Raw genomic sequence first — 22,903 nt, forward strand, 5'->3', positions numbered from 1 at the left:
TATACTATCATTACAGTGGAGCCACTTCCCTGCTGCAGCCAGCTGGCGATGCCGCCCGCTTCGCCAGCTGTTTGTTTCCAGTCACCGTATCCAGCACCTGAGTTACTCCCCCTTGCCTTTCAAAAGACACATTAAAATGTCTCCCTTTTACTAGGAAGATACTTTCCTCATTTCTTCTTCTATGCTGTAATCTATTATCATAAAACTTGGTGAAACTTAATTACAACTAAAACTTCAAATTAGGCAGAAATTGATCAAATGTTTCATAAATTCATGAGGGGACAAATGGCACAACTTCACAATTCTTGTTTACTCATGAAAACTTGTTAAAAGTCAATATCATTCAATATTTCTAAGAACTTGCAGACTAAGTAATCTGTAAATGTAGTTATCGTGGAGAAACCACTATTGAATAGAGATGTTACTGCTGGAGTGTTGTACGGATAATCCACAACACAGCAAGTTAATACAAATTCACTGGCAGTAAAGCTTCTGTAAACGTGAAGATAGGCAGGATAGTTATTAACAGGAAAGATGACCACCTTTTTTTGGGTATTAGTATGGGGTTTTTTTCCTTTTACTTGCAGTGAGACTTAAAGAACTCCATCTATTCAGTTTCTCAAAAGAAAACTGAGTGTTGACTTGATTCCAGTATCTAATTCATATGGAGAAAAAGCAAATACACTAAATGGCTCTTCGATTTAGCAGAAAAAGGCACAGCAAGCATTAATGGCTGGTACCTGAAACCAGACAAAGTGAAAACGCAAATGAGCCACTCCTCTTAATAGTCTGACAAATTAGAAAGGAAAGGAAGCAATGGATTCCCCATCTCTTGAACCATTCCAGCCAAGGCTGAATGACTTCATGGAAGACACATTTTAACCAAATGCAAGTTTTAAATTTCAGCGTAATAACATCAATCAAAAGTTAAAGACCTATCTATAAAAGTGGAGAATAAGTGATCTAAATGTCCTTCCTGGCCTAAACTATATACATTTATGAAAAAAGAGCCAAAGTTTTCAAGTGAAAGTGAACCTTCTGAAAAAGTTTACCAAATCCAAATCCAAATCTGGATTCTAACAGAAAATACAAGCTGAAATGTAAATGATATTTTGGATGTTATGTCAATGCAAATAAAAATTTTGCTACTGAATTTTGGATTAAATCTCTCTGGGAATACCTCCTTACAGGTGCTGAGCTCTAGCAGAAATACAGCTTTTACAATTACACTGATGTACCAGGTCCCATCTCTATAGATGTTCTGGCTTCACAGAGCTGCTGAGGATGAAACACAGAAAATGTTCTCTAAAATTACTAACAGTAATGTGCATACAACTTGGAATATGCATACAACTTGGAATACAAAGACAAATATTCAAGCTCAGTCCCACAAAGTACTTAATTAAAACTTAACTGAGACCCAGGAAAAAAGTTTCACTATTGCTGGACTGTAGCCTGTAGGTTTTTGAGAGGTGATGAAAGGACAGACTGTGGCTTTCTCTTCCACCCTATGGAAGACACATTTTAACCCTGCTTTAACCCACCAGTTAAACAGTGAGGAGCAAGGTGTACTATCTGATGCAACGTTGCCTATGTGTATTGAGAGGCTGGGAAGACATTGGGTGTAAAAAGGTGATGATAAGCAACTATGTAAGGAAAGCTTTTGCTGCCATCACAAAAAGCACGAGGAGATGGAAAAACTGCTATTTCTGCTATTTCTGCTAGGGCACATTCTGACATGCCCTGGAGGAAAAAGTTGATCTGAGTCCCACACTCACAGAAACATAGACCTGTTCAGGTTGGGAAAGACCTTTCAGATCATCGAGTCCAGCTGTTAACCCAGGACTGCTAAGCCCACCACTAAACCGTATGCCACATCTACACGTCTTTTAAACACCCCCAGGGATGGTGACTCCACCAGCTCCCTGGGCAGCCTGTGCCAACGCTTGAGAACCACTTTGGTGAAGACATCTTTCCTAAAACTCAAGCTAAACCTCCCCTGGTGCAACTTGAGGCTGTTTCCTCTTGTCCTGTCACTTGTTACTTGGGAGAGGAGACTGACCCCCACCTCATTACAACCTGCTCTCAGGCAGCTGTAGAGAGCAGTAAGGTCCCCCCTGAGCCTCCTCCTCTCCAGACTAAACACCCCCAGTTCCCTCAGCTGCTCCTCATCAGACTTGTGCTCCAGACCCATCACCAGCTTCATTGCTCTTCTTGTTCTAGTTTCCCCCCTTCAACAGGCAAAACTAGAGCAGACTGAACTAAATAATAACTTAATTATATGTAACACAGTCTTTTTAAAGTGTCAGTCTAACCTGTCACTTGGAAATCTGCAGTAAAGTTGCATTTGTCTATTCAAACATGAATGTGTTCACTATTTGTTGCACTGCCATTGTGCCTCTAAGTGCCGTACGGAGCTAAGGAGTATTTTAACAACAGGACCATGCAGAAGACTGGCTAAGCAACACCTGTTCTGGCATCTGGCATCTGCACAGGCTGTGAAGAAGCACAAGCACTGAACAAAAAGACCCTGGATTCAAGAGTTTGCGATTGCACATTAGAGTAAGGCTTCAGCCAACATGTAGACAGATATGGATACAGAAAGCACTAACGAGACAGCATTAAGCAGTATCGGAAGCAATGGTCACAGCAGTCTAACTGTTGTCAAACACTTTGTAGGAAATATCTGGCTGTAATAACTTACATTATTCATTATTACCACAATCAAAGACAGCCTCAGGGACTCTGAGGCAAGCATACATCACTCTAACTAGTTCACTGTACTCTAAAAAAATGCAATGATAAATAGATATATTTGAGCACAAGAATAATTTTTGATGAAATGGTTTCTCTAATATCAATACTGACTCAAACACATGTAACAATTTGTAGAATGGTACATGAATATGAGTGTTTTGTTCTAAAAAATAACAGTACTGGTGGTATATCGAACACCTAGCTGGTCGTATAAAGAGTTATAAAAATGCATTATAAAATTGAAATTCTTATAAAATCTAACTCTGTGACAGCAGCAACATCTGGTAATTCAAGCAAACACTTTTAAATTCACACTGTCATATTTACTTTTGAGGCTCTGGCATTCTGGAACAGAATCTGCAATATCATTTAACAGGTCTTTACAGATTTTTTCCTTTCCAAAGCACTGTGAAGCTAAACTACTCAAAACACGACATCGGCGCTCACATCCAGCTAGGTATTATACATTAAATGGAAAGCTGCCTGCAACACCTGAGGCTGAGCACGAGACTAAAAGCAGAGCGCCTTTGAAGAGTCAGGAGTAGGTAAAAAGCTACTTCCACGCTAAGAAGACTTTAGTTAAAGTTGGACTTAGTGCAGCAGCTGCCCGAGCTGGGGCTCAGACAGGCTGATGTTTCAAAGTTTTTGCAATAATTTCCAGCCCCCAACAGACAATGTACAGCAGCAGAAATGGAAGCACAGGACCAACATGTGCAGCATGTAAGGATGTTGACGAAGCAACATCAACACTGCAGATTCCTGCATTCCTCCATCAGTGCTATGAATGCTGCAAATATGTTAAAAGGAATTAATATGCAGCTAAACACAAAAGCCTGCCACCTTGACAAAATGCTGCGGCGTTTAATCTTTTCTCCTAAGTGCAAAGCTTTTACTGACAGCACTACATGCTCATGAAGACATGAAATGCAAAGAGGTTTACAGTAAACACTGATTACTGTAATCTTAATCTCCATGAATGTCTAGTGAATGCAGAAATAACACTTTTAGCAAAATAGGTAAATTGCCTAATATGCCTTATTGTAAAGAGTGTGTGGTTTTGTACTTATTTCTTACATTGCTGGAGCTATTGGACATCTACCCCTGGTCTCAAAATACCAGTGTCAGAAAAGAGCCCAGCATGGTCTTCACCAAATTGATTAAAGAGCAAAAAATGAGAAGCATTGGTAAACTGGGCTAAAAGCTGCTAAGGGGATGAGCGAGGTATTGTCTCAGTGCTTAATACAGTTTATGGTTGTTTCTGCCTTGTTTGTTATGAGCAAGACACATGGACTGGAAGCGTACAGTGGTGCAAATAAGGCTGAGGAAGCAAAGCGGGAAGAAATAAGTTGGTCCTTTCCTATACCTGTTATGAGCCTCACTCATGCAATTACCCCTGCACACAGACCCTGCCGTGCTGCCCAGCTCATTTAACCTCAGTGGAGATCCTCCTGTTTGAACCCCAGGATCTGCTCAGCATGGGGTCATGTGCAGCTAGATGAGGCTCTTCTATGGCAATACACAACTGAACTCCTAAGACAGCAGGCAGATCCACCTGTTAGGCAATCCCGATAAAAACTGCTGCCTCCGTCATCTAACGGGTAATTCGTGATTTCCCCAGTACCAACACGAGCTTTGCAACAAGGGCTTTATCTGATGAGCCAGCATGAGCATGTGTGGGGGCTGGGCTGCACGCCCGCTCTTCCAGGGAAAGGCTCGCTGTGCAAGTGATGCGCTCGCTTTCTTGGATCAGTGCTTTTAAGCAGATCTAACAGTCCAGAATAACTTTACTTAAATTTACTGTAGCCCCATGGAAGGATTATTGATGCTATTCTATTACTTAGCACAAAGCGGCAGTCTCGAGGGTACTGTTTAGTACCATATTCTTGTCTTGATATTAAATCAAGCTATGCCAAGGACTCAAAACCAGCAGGTAACAAGCTTCTCCCTGTTTTTCACTGAGCTCTGCAGAATCTCATTTTTCATTTGGTTTGAACTGCAAGCCTCTTATGTGCATACAGAAAAATCTCTCACCCCCCCTCAAGCCTTAAAGTACATAGTGTGTGTTTAACACATGCAGGAACGCTTCTGGCTGTGTTTTTTCCAAGAGGCTCAATGGATGACAACCCAGCTCCTTGTTGGGACAAGCTCCATCAGAAACCACCATCAGCCAGCCCCCCTTCCCCTCTCCCAGCTGAAAGGATCTGGAAAGGCAAAGCAGGAAAACAACCACTTTCTGAACCTCTGTGCAGTGTGAAGGACCTCATTCTGGTGATGGCACACGCAAAGCTGAGTGTCTTCCCTGACCTCAGACAACTACCACTATCTCTACTCCATGCTCACTCATGTTCAGACTTGAACCCAACACAACCGTCCAGCACACCACACGGATACCGCATGACTCTGTGGGAGTTAGGGCAAGTGTACCAAGAAACCCCCCACAACTGTACATGAATATTAATTACCATGACCATGGTTTCTTTAATGACATGTATTGGAGCTTATGGAAGGTTGGACACAGTCCCGGGCAACTGGCTCCAGGTGGCCCCGCTTGAGCAGGATTTGGACCAGATGATCTCCAGAGGTCCTTTCACACCTCAACTATTCCATGAAGCCATTTTCCCCTTTTATTAATTTATCTATAAAAGCCTCAAACACTTGCAGTAGGCTGTTAGAAACAATATTAATGATCTTTTTCAGAACTCTGAAGTTAAAAAAAAAAAAAAGCATAAAGCTGTGCTTGGCTTATCTAAATGAAGTAAAATGTTTTATATATGGTGCAGAGTCAAGTTTGATGCGTGGTACCAGGAAATATGTGAGGTTTCACTCAGATACCATTCAGAGTGCCACCGGCACAGGTCATACCTGTCTCTCAAAATCAAGAGTTTGTTCTTCTTCCGCCACCCTGAAATTACTTTATTCAGCTACATGAATTCATTCTTGCACTCTTTTCCTTATTACAGAGACATATATTCAAGTCTAGGCTCTTCCATGAATAGAGCTTTTCTTGATTACTGTCAACGTTTCATTCCATTGTGTTATCCTGTTTGTCTTTTGATGTTATAATTTCCTTATTTTACAATGTTTTAACTACATTGGCTGCAACTGTTAAAAGAATAACTAGTGATTTTGGGGGTCAACTAGAAAGGCTTTAAAAGGATTTGATTAGGTAATTAATTTTACTAACGTTACAATAACTTCTTTTTATTTGATTATGTAAATTAGTGTTGTTGCACATCCACTTTGGCAAAATACTGCAATGTTTAATCTTCTCTCCTAAATAAAAAGCATCCACTGGCAAACACATGAGCTAAGGAATGTATCTTATCCAAACGCTAAGGTGGTCCTTATAAGGCACCCCAAAATACTTGTATTCAGGAAAACACAGGCCATGTTTACCTGGCAAAATTTACTATAATGCCTTTCCTTAGGTAACGTTCACACCACTAGCCTGGAATCAAAGTCATTTAATCCCTCAACAGCAACAGAGATGGACACAGATCCATGGATCTGCTTTCTCCCATCCTTGCTTTCAGCTGTTCCCACCCAATAGCTGTTCCAGTAGGATGGCTTCCCAAGGGCTTGTGAACTCCCTGCTCCAGAACTAGGAGAAATGTTCTAAGGTCTCAGAGACATCAAGAGAACCACAGCTGTGGTTAGCAGCAACACAACACAACCTGTCACTGAAATGTCTATCACATTGTCTGCGCCAAATTACAAGCTCGCCTCCAATCTCCTAACCAGTAGGACTCCCTCCCACACCTGCTCCACTCTCCGTGATGATTTTAATGTACAGACTGCTTTTAAAGTCTTCACCTTTCTCCACCCTACATTTGTTTACATCTTAGATAGGAAATGGATCCATCTCCTCTAAGACAGAAGACAGGTCTTCTTGTTTGACTCCAATAGGAAGGTAGATTAAGACTGAGGCAGAAGATGACCTCAGGTCTAACAGAGGTCCTTAATGAGGGCTGAAAGGGAAGAGACATTTTAAACACAGAGTGAAGGCAAGAGACTGACAGAGGGCTCCTCCAGGCCAATGAGATGACAGTGCCGTAGCTGAGGATCTTACCTGTGCAAAGCTCCAAAGCTGGAAACCAGAGGGGGCTGTGAGCCAGAGAATCACAGAATGGTTTGGGTCGGAAGAGACCTTGAACATCATCTAGTTCCCACCCCCTGCCCTGGGCAGGGCCCCCTCCACCCAGCCCAGGCTGCTCCCAGCCCCGTCCAGCCTGGCCTTGAGCTCTGCCAGGGATGGGGCACCCACAGCTGCTCTGGGCAGCCTGGGCCAGCGCCTCAGGGAAGAATTTCTTCCTGATATCTAACTTAAATCTACCTTTTATCAGTTTAAAGCCATTCCCCCCTTGTCCTTTCCCTACATGCCCTTGTAAAATGTCCCTCTGCACCTTTCTTGTAGGCCCTCGTTAGGGACCCAAAGGCTGCGATAAGGTGTCTTCTTCAGACTGAACAACCCCAGCTCTCTCAGCCTGTCTTCATAGGAGAGGTGCTCCAGCCCTGTGATCACCATCGTGGCCTCCTCTGGACTTGATCTGACAGGTCCATGTCCTCCTTATGTTGGGGGCCCCAGAGCTGAATGCAATATTCCAGGCATTCTCATAAGAGGAGAGCAGAGTGGGACAATCACCTCCCTTGACCTGCTGGCCATGCTTCTTCTGATGCAGACCAGGATTTGGTTGGCTTCCTGGGATGCAAACACACATTGCTGGGTCATGCTGAACTTCTCATCAATCAACACCGCAAGTCCTTCTTCTCAGGGCTGCTCTCAATCCATTCTCTGCCCAGCCTCTATCTGTGCTTGGGAGTCCCCCAACCCACGTGCAGGATCTTGCACTTGACGTTTTTGAACTTCATGAGGTTCACACAGGCCCACCTCTCAAGCCTGTCAAGGTCCCTCTGGACAGCATACCTTCCTCCAGCATGCTGACCATACCACTCAGCTTGGAGTCACTGGCAAACTTGCTGAGGGTGCACTTGATCCCACTGCCCATGTTGGTGACATAAACAGCGCTGGTCCCAATACCGACCTCTAAGGAACGCCACTTGTCACTGGTCTCCACTTGGACATGAAGCTGTTGACTGCAAGTGTCTTGAGTGCCAATCACCCAGCCAATTCCTTATCCACTGAATGGTCCACCTGTCAAATCCATGACTCTCCCATTTAGAGACAAGGATGTCACGCTGGACAGCGTTAAAAACTTTGCACAAGTCCAGGTAGATGACTTCAGTTGCTTTTCCCTTATCCATCGATGCTGTAACCTTGTTGTAGAAGGCCACCAAATTTGTCAGGTACAATTTGCCCTTAGTGAAGCCATGCTGGCTGTCACCAATCACCTCCTTATTTTCCATGTGCCTTAGCATAGTTTCTAGGTGGACCTGCTCCATGATCTTGCTGGCACAGAGGTGAGATTGGCTAGCCTGTAGTTCCCTGGGTCTTACTTGTTTCCCTTTTTAAAAATGGGAATTATGTTTCCCCCTTCCCAGTCAGTGGGAGCTTCACCAGACTGCTGTGACTTCTCAGATATGATGGACAGTGGCTTAGCAACTTCATCTGCTAGTTCCCTTAGGACCCACGGATGCATCTCATCAAGCCCCAAGGACTTGTGCACCTTCAGGTTCCTTAGATGATCTCAAACCTGATCTTCTCCTACAGAGGGTGGCTCTTTGTTCTCCCAGTCCCGGCCTTTGGCAACTTGGGTGGTGTGGCTGCAGCACTTCTGGTGAAGACTGAGGCAAAAAGGTTACTGAGCACTTCAGCCTCCTCCATATCCCAGGTAACCAGGTCTCCTGTTTACTCCACAGAGGGCACACACTTCCCTCAGCCTTCCTTTTTATCACTGACATACCTATAGAAGCTTTTCTTTTTGTCCCTGATGTCCCTGGCCTGATTTAATTCTGTCAGGGCTTTTGCTTTCCTAACCTGATCCCTGGAGACTTGGACAATGTCTCTGTATTCCTCCCAGGCTACTTGTCCTTGCTTCCACCCTCTGTAGGCTTCCTTTCCACGTCTGAGTTTGTCCAGGAGCTCCCTGTTCACCCATGCAGCCTTCTGGTGCTTTTGCCCTTCCTCTTTGTTGGGACGCATCACTCCTGAGCTTGGAGGAGGTGATCGTTGAATATCAACAAGATGCCCTGGGCCCTTTAGCCCTTCAGGGCTCTATCCTATGGGACTCTACCAAGCAGATTCGTGAAGAAGCCAAAATCTGCTCTCCTGAAGAAGGAGCAGAGGGGAACGGTGCTGGGCAACCCTGCCTGGTAGCTGATAAATGATAGAGAGGAGTGGACTCTTCTCTCGTAAGGAAGGATGCTTTATTCTAGTTGGAAGAACATGGGAAGGGTAATGAGATGGTTGGTATTGGACACATAGCCTCCACAGGAGCTCCAGGTCTGATGGAAGCTGTCTGACCTGGGAGATACGCCTCTCAACACTGCATGGGAGGCTTTTTAGGATTACATATACCACACAGGACAACTGTGTTAAATGGGAAGTTTTAGAGGACAATCCCTTTGGTGTGATGATAACCTGTTGCAGGAAGACAAACTGTGACCCAATCAGATCCTTGAGATGCGGAGGAAAGACCATGAAGGTGGGACCCTTGCAGCACCCCACCTCTTGCCACAAGGGCAGAGAACAGAACTATTATGGCTTGCTTTTTCTGCGTTGTTGTTGTTCTCATGCCCACAACTTCCAATTATTAAAGTGTATTCATTCCTTTTTGTAACTGAGTCAGACGTGAATGAATTATGGCAAACATTTTAATTACTTAATAATGCTCTAATCAAAAGCTTTAACAACGTGATCTGGAAATGCAAGTTGTTTTGCCAGTCTGACGGCCGTTTATTTCTCTCTAGTGATTTTTACATGAAATGCCAGCAATAGACTGTGACATAATCTGAAGTAGGCAATGCTCACAAACAACCTGGGGTTGCCTGTAAATCCCAATACGCTGAAAGACTGAATATCAGACCCTTGTTGGAAAAGCTGGCTCATGAAAGGTGACCAAGAGGCAGTTATTCCTGAACCTCCTCCTCAGTGCAAACACACAGAGAAGACTGGGTTCCAAGCAGAAAAGGGAATCTTCCTGCTGCAAAAGGTTTATTTTAAAAAGTCTCCTCACATTGCTCTGATCACTTTCGCTGTCATTTCATTTCATTGAAATACCAAAGGCAATGCTGCCAGTATTTGAGTGTGGGCTCTTTCAGTACTGCAATTCTCATGAAATCAGTGAAATAAAATCTCTCACATTAAATACTAATGCTCCTACATCTAGTAGCATTTCATACATTTATTACAGATTACCCTAATGCAGGCTTATGCCATTGTGCATGCAAACACAGGGTAAGAATTATTCACCTATTCCTCTGTAAATGCCTTACAGTTGTCCATATAAGACATAAATACAACAAATATAAACAAAAACGTATGAGCAAATTGATAATTCAGCAGTAGTCACATAAAGCTATGCTATTTTAAACTGTCCTTCTATTACAAAGAAATTGTAAAAAGCCTGGAATTGGTTAGCTTCCATTTAAATTGCTGTCCAAAATCTCTGACAAGAACTTCTAAAACATCAGTGATCTTAATCTAGTGCCATTGTATGTATGCATGAAATACAAACAGCCAACTTTTACCGGCTGAAATCCTACCACATTTAAATTTATTCTCCTGCCAAAGATGTCAGTGTAGCTGGCAGTTCGTTAAGTGGAGTATAGACTTTATGTCCACTCTGACCCATCCTCAAGAGATATGTGAAACTAAGACTCACACCCCTATTAAAGTCTCAGTCTGTTTTTCAAATAACACTTAGGATTTCTTTTGTAGGATACCTTTGACATTACCTCCATAGGATGAATACAAAGAAAAAGAACAGAAGCTCAGATGGAGGATTTCCAGTGCTGGCAAGCGTACCGTAAATACTGACTGGTTGCTGTCCAAGCCCCTCTTTACCTGACTGAAATGACCTCTGTAACATGCACTCTTGCACCACAGCAACGCAGACGTCAGGGATCGGAAGTTAATCCTGTTTTAAAGAATTCCATCCCTGCGCAGTATTTGTCTTTTAAACTGCAGTACTCTCCCCTAACGGAGCAAAAAGTTGGTAAATGAACACTGAACCTACAAAAATTTTAGTAATGTATCATCTCCCTAAGCACTAAAGAGCAACATCAATGCCATTGCACTGCACCTGCACAGAGCTGACGATCTGGATGGTTAGATCCCAACTCATAACAGAAATGTGATTACAGGTCTCTGGTTGTTGTGAGCTCTCCAACGAAGTACCACTAAATTTTCCAAGCCTTAAAAATACCCTGCAGTAAACTAAATTTCATCTGCAAGGTTAGGTCTCACTAACAACCTCACAGATCCAGACAGATATGAATCTCCAACTTGTCAAATGAACAACTGCGTCTCACAGAGCAAGGTCAAATACTGTTCCAGCTTTTAAATTAATATTGTATAGGCTGTGTCTTCCTTTGAACCTGATTTTGTATTCTACAGAAATATGCTACCTATGGCTTTTAGGAAATCTGATAATCAAACATGAAAGTTCTGTAACAGCTTTATGTATTTTAGATTACTTTCCTACAGAGATTGGAGATTTTCCTGTTACATTGACAACTATGTCTACTTTCTGGCGTTATTACATGTTAACATAAGTCTCTGAGTATTATTCTACATGCTCCTTGTGATTTACGATTCATTAATGAAAAAGTGTAGCTGAGTATTTCCAAAACAACAGAAATCTCGCATCAGCATTCTAAGATACTGTAAATAACTTGATACATCAGCCAGACTTGTGCTGATCAGGATTTGGGAAAGTGCCTTATTTCACTTAGTTGCACCTTTCATTAACGTACTTCTTTAACACCTTCTTGCTTACACAGAGTTAGATATTTATTCAAGCATTTATAATAAATTTCCCAGTTTTCATCATTGCTATTATTTTTAAGCTTCTACCTATAATGCCAGCAATTACTTAAAGCCAAAGAGAAATGAAGACTAGAAAAACATACACTAAAGCAGAGAACTTAAATCCCACGTGAAGCAAAAAAAATTTAAAAAATTAACAGTGGGCTCCACAAAATAGAAGCAGCTGCATGCTTTCAACCATATCTTGCCACAGAAGGGTTATTCTGAAATATATATTCTGAAAATGGATTCAGAACCAACTGTGTTTTTAAATAAACAAGCCACTCCACTGAACGCTTGCAGTGGGTTGACGCAAACAAACCAACATACCTGCAGAGACGCGCGGGCAGTCGGGCAGCATGGACTCTACCGACGTGTCCAGGGGCTCAGAGCTGGACACCCAGTTACAGCAGTTCTGTAAGAGCAGGCAGACAATCTTGGGGTAAGCCAAAAACTCTTTACAGCAATAAATAGAGACTTCATAAGTAAGGACGAATCACATCAAAAGGACAAGGATCACATCAAAATACTCAATGCTAATTTACACAGCAGTCCCAACAGGGACTGGAAGGTGCACACACCACACCCGCTTACGCATGCTAACTGGAGATGACATACTGTACTTTCATACAAAATAAGTAAAAAGAGTAAGACCGTACTTCAGAAGATTTGTAATGTGCTTAAATAGCATGTCTTTAAAGTGCTGCTTCAAATGCCGGTGGACTTAAGTAGGTGCTTGGACCAATGGGTGCCTGAATTACCCACTGCACATTTCAAACTACTGCACGTTTTAAGCTCTTCCTTTCTGTAGTTGTTAAATATGTGTTGATACAAACACTGAGCCTGCCTGCTTGCCAACAATAAGAAACCAGAATTTTTCAGGGGGGTTTGGTGGAGTACACTCTGGAAAGAGTGGTTGCAAAATCACAAAACAACAGATTAAACTGAATAAAAGACATCAAGATAGCAAATTGACATTAAAATAGTTGGAAATATAGCTGAGATGAATTGCATATGAAGATTTAAAAATGTAAATACTGGTCTTTGGGGATTTATGTTCAGGAAGTGTTTATATTCATCTTTTACTCTTGAACCTCTGAGTAGGATGAATTTACCATGGATTTTTTTAATGTTTTGCTCCAAATGCTATCTATTCAGAGAAGCATATGAATAAAAGTATTAAATAATATGCTTTTAATAAAATATGCTGAAACGACACCAAATCTACTGAATTGAAAATTTAATTATAAAGCAACTACATTTTTAATAGGATTGCCAGCTGAATTACAAGATCTACAAGGCTCCCCTTATTACAAGTTTTCCCTTTCTGAAAACCTGATTAACTTCATTAAGGGGAAAAGGAAAATAAAACCCAAAACCACATAACTTTTTGGAAAGACCCAAGGAATTTTCAGACTGATTTCTATAAAATCATCCCATCAATCATGATTGTAAAAATGGACGATTGCTATTCTGGTAAACAAGCATGTATTGTGTATTTGTAGATGCTTGCTGCCCTAGTTGTGCACCATGGAGTCCGTCCTCACTATGGAAAGATCCTTGACTGGTAGATCAAGTGTCTTATTGTATTTCCTTAATTCATTCTGTCTGGAAGAAGATGTCAGCTGTGTTGCAGTGAGGAGAGAATTTCAAAGGCTTCAGTCCCCACCAATAAAGGGCCAGGAATGGCTTTTGAATAGATTTGTCAAGGCAACCCTACTGTTCTGGGACCAGGGAGAGCAGGAACAACATAAAGGAAGGGTTGCTGTATGAGATTAGAAAGTGAAGTTCACAAAGCATGGCAGATTTTTGTAAGAAACAGTAGATCAATGAAACTATTGAACTCGATGGAAAAAAAAAAAGAAAACAAACACACTACCCAGTAATGTAACTTTTTTAGTAAAAAATGGTTAAAATGGAAGTATTTCACAAAGGCTTTAAGGTTTAAAGTAGTAAAGCATTATACATTTTACAATTTGCATGTATAATTTTAATTAACAGCTGAATGTGAAATTGCAACTGTAAGATGGTAGAAATTATAAAAGAAATAGAATTTTTATGAAGTATTACATTCATTTGAAATAAGTAAAATTAATATTAACTACTGATAGAACACTACATCAGAGAGCTGGAGATAATACAGAAGATTAGCACACAATTAACCAGCTTTTATATACAATGTGACACTTGCCTGTAAGAAATAAGTATTCTCGAAAGCAGTGTCAAGATATGTAAATGGATGATTTGTTTTATCATTCATCACAGCTCCTAATAAATTCAAAAACCATGACTTCTATAGGTACTAAAAATAGGCCACCAATGATACAGGAGAGATAGCTCCAATGAAGAATTACTTTTTTAACAATTCATTCTTTCAATGACAGCAATTAGCCCTACAGACAGGCAGCGATTAGGTGTATATTTTAATTATTATTCATTCTACCAGTAGCCTTAAACCTGATTAAAGTAAGAGATATCCAGGTGATATGCTAGTCTTAATACCACTCAGCCACACTTCACATATGTAAAATTCTTCTTTCTTATAGGAGATTTTCAATGCTAATGTAAGTTATGACACTCCATCCACTTTTTAGACCATTAATCATTTAACTTATTCTTTAACATCTACTTTCTGCAAATGAAATTAAAAGTAATGCACTTGTCTTGTTCAGACTAAATGCTTAAAGAAAAATGGAGTTGTCAGATTCAAATTACAGGATTTAAAATTTCAGTTTTACTACATAACATATATTTTAAGGTTTTGATTTCCCATAAAGAAAATGGGGATTTTTCTGACAGAGCCTGTAGGGGTTACCATTCTTTATATTTTTAACATTTAAGTCTGAGCTGTCAGACTGCATCCCAGGTGATTCTCTATTCCCATCAGTCACGGCCTATAAAACTGTAAGGTTAAGTCAGGAATAGGCAGTCTATACATAAAGTTTCACTAAATCCACGGGAAAAAGTCAAGTCTAACCAAAAGTTCAGGATATGGCTAGTTTAAACTTGCCACGTGCGCCTATTGCTTTAGTGTTCTGCAATGGGAATGCAGAAAACATGGACATGAGCCTTAGCTGGTGACCAAGAGAGTAATAAATGGAAGTCCAGTTGGTCTCAGTTTAAAAAGTATGATTTTTAAAATCTCAGCAATCCCATACTTAAGTATAAAATAAATAATGAATGCATGCCATCGTCCTTCACCCAAGGATGGAACCTGATGCTTGTTGGGACAACCCACTAACAGCAGATCATCTTGGACCAACTAGGTGTAGGGTGGCAAGTGCTTCAACTTTTCACCAGAAAACATCAGAGCACTTTACAAGTAATTTCACCTCACAAAACCGCCGAGAGAAAGGACTTCTTGCCCATTGTGCAAATCATCACGCTGAGTCACGAAATGCTTAAAGGGGCTTTACTGCCACCACCAGATCAAGCCAGGATGCTTGCACCCTGGACTTTGCTCCAGATACCAGGCAATGTGTGGGACACCTTGCTATATGTCTCTCTATATGGCTGTGCAGCAGGATGAAACATGGAACTTGATTCTTATTATTTCGACTGCTATCTTTGAAGTTCAGAAATGGCTTTAATCTCAGTTATTTTAGGGGCTGGTATGGGCACACAATTTCCACCCTCCTGTAATGTGCTGTCTTTCATACCCTAAAGAAATATAAAAGGTCAGCAGATAAAGGCATGTTTATAGAGCCATATACAGACGTATAGACCCCAACTCTGTAAAAAAACCCCAGCCTCACCTCTCGCATCCACTCTCGAATAGTTTTCCCAGCTTCTTGATGCCACACATTGTGAACAGAGTCTGTCAACGCCACAGCAGTTACCTTATTCTTTACTTCTGCCTCTCGTTGAATCATCTGTTAAAAAATATTGGCTTTAAGTTCTTTCTTTCTGTTGAATAGAGTCTGCTTAGTCACAGATAATGATCTTACATTAAAAAAGAAAGAGCAACACAGGTTCAATACTTGACTTCACTTGTTTTAAAGTTTATACAAATCCTAACAGCTCCAGAAGCACAGAAAGACCTAATATTTTTGATAAAAGAAATAATACTAACTTTTAACTGACTGAACTATTCAGTCCTATTATTTTCCATGTGGCTTGACAATTCTAGGATTAAAGGTATCATAGTGAAAAAATGGAAGATTCCCTGAGGACACCTTTTACAAGCTTCTCCAAGTTCCTATTTCTGTGCTTCAGGGAAGCTGGTACCCGTGGTTCACTGTAAGCTACTCATGACTATCATCTACTAATTTTCAGTAGATTGCTGTAGTTTTTCTGATGTACAATCTTACTTTGACGTGTACGGTTTTTTTTTTTTTTTCCTTTTTCTATCCAATTTAGCTACCTTGCACTCCCACCACGGCCCCAAAATTCTTTGTGGTCTCTCTCCTACATATACTTACCTAGCTAACACCGAAGCCTCTCAGTATTTTCAGGATATTAAAGAGCCTCTGTTGTTGCAAATAACAGTATGACTAAATAATATTAGTTCTAAAACCAATTAAATGATTGCTGCAAATAACACGAACGAACTGACAAAGATGCAGTGGAATTCAGCACTGCTCTGCAAGATAAAAGGGACTGGGAAAGAATAGTTTGATATCAAAGAGAGACAAAAAGGTTTTAATCTCCTGACACGAGTGACCCTAATTTGTAACACTGGATCAAAGAAAGTATAATGAATTATACTTATAAAACCAGCATTTCGCAACTAGTGTCTGTATTACCGCACTAAAGTTAATGGTCTTTTTTCAGCTTCCTTTTGTACAGATGGCAACACACACAACATTTCTAAAACCAGGCATTCTTTGTTCATGCTCTGGTAACCGCTTACCAGCACACAGGCTGCACCTCTGAAACCACTGCTCTAAAAGAGACTTTTACAATGGGATGTGAATTGTATTTTGCATCAGAAATTTCAAAATAAACACCTTGATCCAGATTTTTGATACATAAGTAGCATTTATCCATACCTTAGGCAGACTATATCCTACTTTCTTCAAAATCTCACACAAGTAAACCCTTCTGGCAAAACACTCTTGCTTGCAATTCCATATAACCACAGCATGACATTCTGAATTATTGAGCCTTGCCTTTTTCCTTTGCTTACATTACATATGTTTTTGCAATCGCTGTAATCAAATTAATATTCTAAGGGAAAAATATTCACCACTATTGGCCAGCTAGTGCCAAGGCAGAGCTCCCCATTCCAGATAAAATCGGGCACCCACCTTCCTCAGTGCTCTGTCTTTGGCAATGTCAGAATTACATGACTCAGGAATTCAACTGAGCTTTGGACCTCTTGGGCCAGCACACAGGAGGAAACTCTTAGGATTAATCTTTCTTCATGTGAAACCTTTCCATACATGCAATTTTTTCCCATCATTTATTTTCCTGTGGGGCACATTTAATACCTAGAACTTTTGGAGAATGGGACATAACAGGTATGTGCGTGGGGAACAAATTCACACATTTAGGACAAAATATCTATTGTATGAAGCTGAGCTTAGTTCTGCTGTAACGCAATACTGACATTTTCAGTCAAACATCTGATACTTGAGCACTAAATTTCACTGTAAATACAAAGATGGCAAAACTCCAATATGGAACCATATGTAAGAATAACGAATCTCAGGATGATCTTCAGGTCATTGCAGGAACCACCGGTGATTCTGCTAAACTGGGGATGAAACCCCTGAGCACCAGACGAAGGTGGAGCCTCAAAATGAGGGTTTTAATTGATGCAACAATCCCCCTCCCTTAAATTGTATGGGCATCTCAAGCATTGACAAAAGCTTTGTCTCTCAAAGGGCTGAGTCACTCAGACCTTTGACCAGCCTGGTTCAGCAGAACTTGGACTTATTATGAATATCTCACCTGCAATATTCTATTCTGTCCTGTCCCGTCCTGTCCTGTCCTATCCTATCCTACATCCTATCCCATTCTGTCCTGTCCCGTCCTGTCCTATCCTATCCTAAAAAGTTATTTACAATTGCATCAGGCCCCAAATGTGGTTCAGATCTGCCAAATACCTGAAAACACCAGTTTTTAGACTGCAGCTTTACCATCTCCTTCATCAGGCAGGTCTATGTGTATGAGATGACCATGGAAGAGCAACCCTTTGACTGCAGGGGAAAACCAGGCTACTTTCGGGATGGCTGTGGCTAGTCCTTTCTCTTACCAGCCATCACGATCCAACTGCTTTACCTTGCCATAACAGGTAAGGTAGCATCACCCTCCTTCTCTAAACAGGAGAGCCACTGCAGAAAGACCTTCTGGTGAAGTGCTGCAGGTCCTGCTAGCAGTTGTCCAGAGCTTGTGCTCCCGCGCTTCTCCTACACCCAGCACCACAGGCAGTGTGGCTAGAGGACTAGACCCTCTGCTACATGTATCTGCCGTAAGAATGGCTCAGAAATCCTACCAGAAAAAAAGCTCCCTAAAAAAGACACTATCTTAAAACAAGACCTGTAAGCCACACATCCCCAACTTGCACTACATTCTGCTGTATATTGAGTAAGTTTTAGAAAAACACCATATGTACTATTATTCCTGCACCAGTGCTCTGCATTCCAACACTCATTTGGCTGCACTGTCTTGCACAAAATGCTGTGATTTAAATCGGCAAAGGAGTGAAAATATCATTGTCCTTGAAGCGCACATACCTACCAATTACTCATGAGTTACTACATGCTGGGGGAAGCTTAAAATCATCCCCAGCTCATTGTGGTCCAGTATGACTTCCTCCATGAAGGGCTGGTGTTCAGGAGCTCTGCTAATGACCAACAGGGTATGGAAAAAATACAATCTGCTTTGGAAAAACAGCCTTTTCTCAAAGCTATTGTGTTCCACATTTGTTTCAAAAACCCAGTTCATCTAAGAACATCACCTTTTTCTTCAAATCACAAGGAAACACAGACATGCTATTCCCTTTTTGCGTTCTAAACCTAGCTCAATTTTGCTATTCTGTTTCCCTGTACACATGGAAGAACTGGCAGCCATCGATCACAATCTCTTCCTGCTCTTTCTTCCCATGCTACATGCAGACTTTGCTTTTTCAGACAATATATGATATGGGGAATAATATGCAATACCCAACATGCTGCTGCTGCTGGCTGCTCAGCTTTGTGGATGCCTGCAGAATGGTATGCTCTTCCAAAAGATCAGCAAAGAGGCTGAGGCTGACAATGCCAGGTTTTTTGATAACTCAGCCACAGCACTGGGGTCAGGACAAGGGCTCATGGATGCAGCAGCACAGAGGGATTGAAGGGATTAACTGAGCTTCACTTATGGATTTCTCTACATCCAGCCCAGAAGAAGTAAGTTTTGGTAGGCATCCACGCCCTTATGAGCCAACTTGGAAAGAAAATAGACAAAAATAATACATCAAGTGGAGAAAGGATCCAGGGTATAACGTTCAATTAAACAAGAAGTGCAACGTGTCCATCATTAAGTGACAGGAATGTCACAACAGAGCATGTCAAACTCAGGACACTTGGCTTCTACTGTTAACAGCTCATGTTCTCTGCTACATTAACAATTAATGCTACATTAATTAACGGGACGTTACCTGATAATAATAACCAAGAAGAACAGATCCAGGTGATGCTCAAGCAGCAGGCCCTCTTACTAGGGATGATAACTTATGCTGCAAGAAGCCCATGCGTTTTTGGCCACAGTAGGTCCAATGCTCAGTAAATGCTTCATATTCAATGGGTTGCTAGCTCTAAGTCAAAACACACTTATCTTTTCTAATAATAGTTTTGAATCCACATACATTTTAAAAATTAGGTGAGCAGAATAAAATTGTTCAAGTTAAATATATTAACATTGAACAAAAATGTAGCAATCAGCTGCCATTCAAATTTGATACAACTACAGTTATACCAATTTCCAAGGGGAGGATGCTATGGGATGCATGACTTACATTCCCAGGACTAGTTTTATTCCATGCAGCCAGTATAGTCTCTTAAAGTGGACATGCTGAAACTGAAGATACTTAATAGATAGACCTATTTACAATAATAAGAAATTATAAATATAAAAATAAATAGACTATTTACAATACTACAGATTACAAGGGTTTTTTTCAGGATAATGATGTTTTTTACCGAAGCAACAATTCAATAAAGAAGGACCTATGGATTTCATTTTACATCTTATACTCTTTGCACATCAGCAAATTCCATTGACAGGAAGCTTCACAGCCTCAGAATTACTTAATTTCCTTCTCAGTGCTCATTTTCAAATCTTAAATTTTTCTTAGCTGAAAAGGTTTTGCAGGAAGCCATCTCTCTGTGCATCCCTTTATTGGATGGCTTATGGATCTGCTCACTCTGTCCTTCCATTCCTTCTTTTTCTTCCAATAGCTAATTTATAGTCAGAAGTAGGTAAATGGACACTTCTCTGGAAGTTAAACTGGTTCTCATTTATTACTGCATCACCCAATATGCCATTCTGGCTCCTCCAGACTCTCCCAACCGTCTTTTCTATTCAGCAACTTCAATTTTACGTTTGCCTTTGTGTTTCCTCTTTGTAGTCACAATAAAGTTTGGGTTTGTAATTTATTAACCATGTATCATCACCGATTTATATTTCATTTCCTTAGAATGGTGAGTCGTAGATCAGTGTTCACTGCAACAGGTTAGAAAACATTCAGGCGTCTTTCTGAAAATCCTCTCTGTGCCACTGGTTGAAAGTTTGTTCCTTCACTTTGCAACAGAAAACATCAATTACCTATTTGCATAAATATTCAACTCTATGACTTGCATAAGAAAGAACGTGAAACCCCCTAAAAATGCATTCCTTACTTTCATATACATTAATTACCCATTTATTGCTCAATTTAATCAGTGTCCTACTGCTGAACTGTCTGTAAGGTCAGATGGCAATCCTCTGTAAGTTTATATTATGCATTTATCATAACTTTATAATGACAGAAGGTTGATACCTCTATTACCTGTTGTTTAGGCCTCATAGATATTATTACTTAGGCGGTATATTTAGTGTATGTGTGTGTACATATATTTAGAATAGATGATAAAATACCTCTATGGTATATGTTTTATAGCATAGCATTCTTGTCAAATGAAAGCATCAATGTGCCAAAAGGGGACTCAAAGGTCTGATCCCGCGAACATGGAAATCCATTAATATCCTAGTTAAAGTTTAGGTAAATGGCCTGTGTAAGTAACTCTTTGCAGAACTGATTCCATACTCTTGATACCTATTCTAACAAATTTAAAATGGGTAAGAAGTCAAACTTCTGAGAAAGGTAAGAGGAAGTTAAAATGTGCCTCTTTCCTTTTTAAGGGCTCATAAAATCAAATCATTCCATCACTTTGTATTTGCAGGCTACTTAACTCTACTGAGTTGCATGTAATTAGGAATGAGGAAAAATGTACTGGAAAAATATCGAAAATGCCCCCAGATTTTAATTTCTTTTGACCCTTTGAAAAAAAACTTTCATCTACTTCTCGTCTTCCATTGCGATTTCAGTTGCGGCATGGTGTTTACGTGGTATGCACTGGGCTTGAATGGGCATGTCTACAACAAGCACTTAGCTTGGAGCAATGTAATTTTGACGCAAGTCCTCCATTGTCTCCAGTTGCCTCACACTGGTTTGAGCCTCTAAGAGGTTTTGGCATGTCCAAACTGAATTCCTTTCAGAGGAAACTGAACTGGAAGCCCCTGTCCAAATGTCCTCAATGATTTCCAGAAGTGAAATTAATTTGCAATAGAAATACTGGTGGATCAAAACAGCATCAGCTGGACTGTGAAACATTTGTAAAAGACGTGGTAGATGGGAAGAGAGAAGAAATCACCTGCCAGGAATGGTGTGCCAGAGGGCAATTTTTACTTGACAGTTTTGGAAGGATGTGCGCTTTCCTTCTTGGTAACTTCACATGTTCTCCTTGGAGCTTGGTACATGTCGCTTAAGATGCTCTTCGACCTTCCTTTCACTCAATCTCATACAAACCATGTAACCAGTCTGCCTGAGTGGTGGCACTTGAGCCTTTTCTCCGTTGAGAAAGACTTCTCTTCACCATGAAGCACATAATTCTGTATGTCTGTAGTGCAAGTTTGTCATTCTGGGATTCCCAAGACCTTTCACTGCTTCTTGGAGAGACTTCCTGAATTTCTGAAGTACACTTAATTTTTTGCATATCTTAAAACAGAATGAGACCCTCAAGTCTTCATAAAATATTATTCGTCAGGGATTACACTTGGCGAGCAACTAAACTTCAACAGCACATAGCAAAAATAATAAATAACCCAAAGTTAAACTAGTTCTCATTTTCAATTAGCAAGAAGAATTAATTTCCCTGAATGAATTCAGACATGTGATAAAATCCCTCCTTGCAGTAGACAAAGCATCTGATACACACCAGTTTTCAAACAGCAAAAGAAAACATCTGCAGAGATACAATCACAGAACAACCATAGCCAAGTACTTTACGATATTTTGCTCAAAGATCTATTGGATGTTACATCTACAATTGTGATAGCTTTCTACAGCAATAAATCACACTGCAACAGTAATAATAACGCATGAACATATTAGAACAGATTGCTTTAGAGCATCTGGAGTCTAGGACTCGTCACACGTGGTTCACAATGTAAACCAATTTCTGTTGCAGAACTACTGAAAATTTCCGCACATACCTTAAGTTGAGGAACTTAAGGTAAGTTGATTTTAAGTTCTTAAAATCAATCATGATTAGAAAAATATTTAGTTCTCAAATAACTCAAGATTAAAAAAGTGTAAGGGTCATCTCCCTTATGCATAGCTTAGTAAAAAAACAACACAAAACCCCTGTACACAAAATTCTGCTGGTAATATTTTGCGAATAGCGTCAACAAAACTCATGGCGTTCTAGTGTAAAAGCCTCAGGCTTCAGCTTTATTAAAACTTTAAACTTAATAATGCAACTCTCCCACTTCTCTTGTCCCTAGTGTCCTGTGACAAAGAGCTTACAGGAGAAAAGTCTTTGAGGACCCGTAATAACGTGGAGAACATCAAGTTTCCAAACGCAGGTGGCCGTGACAATAGGTGCAACAGAACCATGGGTAGGGATGCTGGCTCACCTTGCTTACACACCTCCCACCGATTTCCCTTGTACGATCAAAGCCTAACACTTCCGTTGGAAGCCCATCACATAACATAAATGGGTACAGTATGGCCTGGGTAACAACTTTTGAATG

General features: G+C 40.6%; 1 protein-coding gene across 2 annotated transcripts in view; it reads right to left on the reverse strand.

The window, feature by feature from the left end:
* FAM172A (family with sequence similarity 172 member A) overlaps positions 1-22,903 on the reverse strand; it is a 270,279-nt gene that overhangs the window by 62,357 nt on the left and 185,019 nt on the right. For both annotated transcript variants that reach the window (XM_055790377.1, XM_055790378.1), the window contains 2 exons: positions 15,439-15,555; positions 12,014-12,098 (listed from right to left, as the gene is read on the reverse strand). In XM_055790377.1, the coding sequence (XP_055646352.1) occupies positions 12,014-12,098; positions 15,439-15,555 (202 nt within the window). The remainder of the gene's footprint in view (positions 1-12,013; positions 12,099-15,438; positions 15,556-22,903) is intronic.

Source organism: Falco peregrinus, chromosome Z (genome assembly GCF_023634155.1).
Source record: "Falco peregrinus isolate bFalPer1 chromosome Z, bFalPer1.pri, whole genome shotgun sequence".
Taxonomy (NCBI): Eukaryota; Metazoa; Chordata; class Aves; order Falconiformes; family Falconidae; genus Falco; species Falco peregrinus.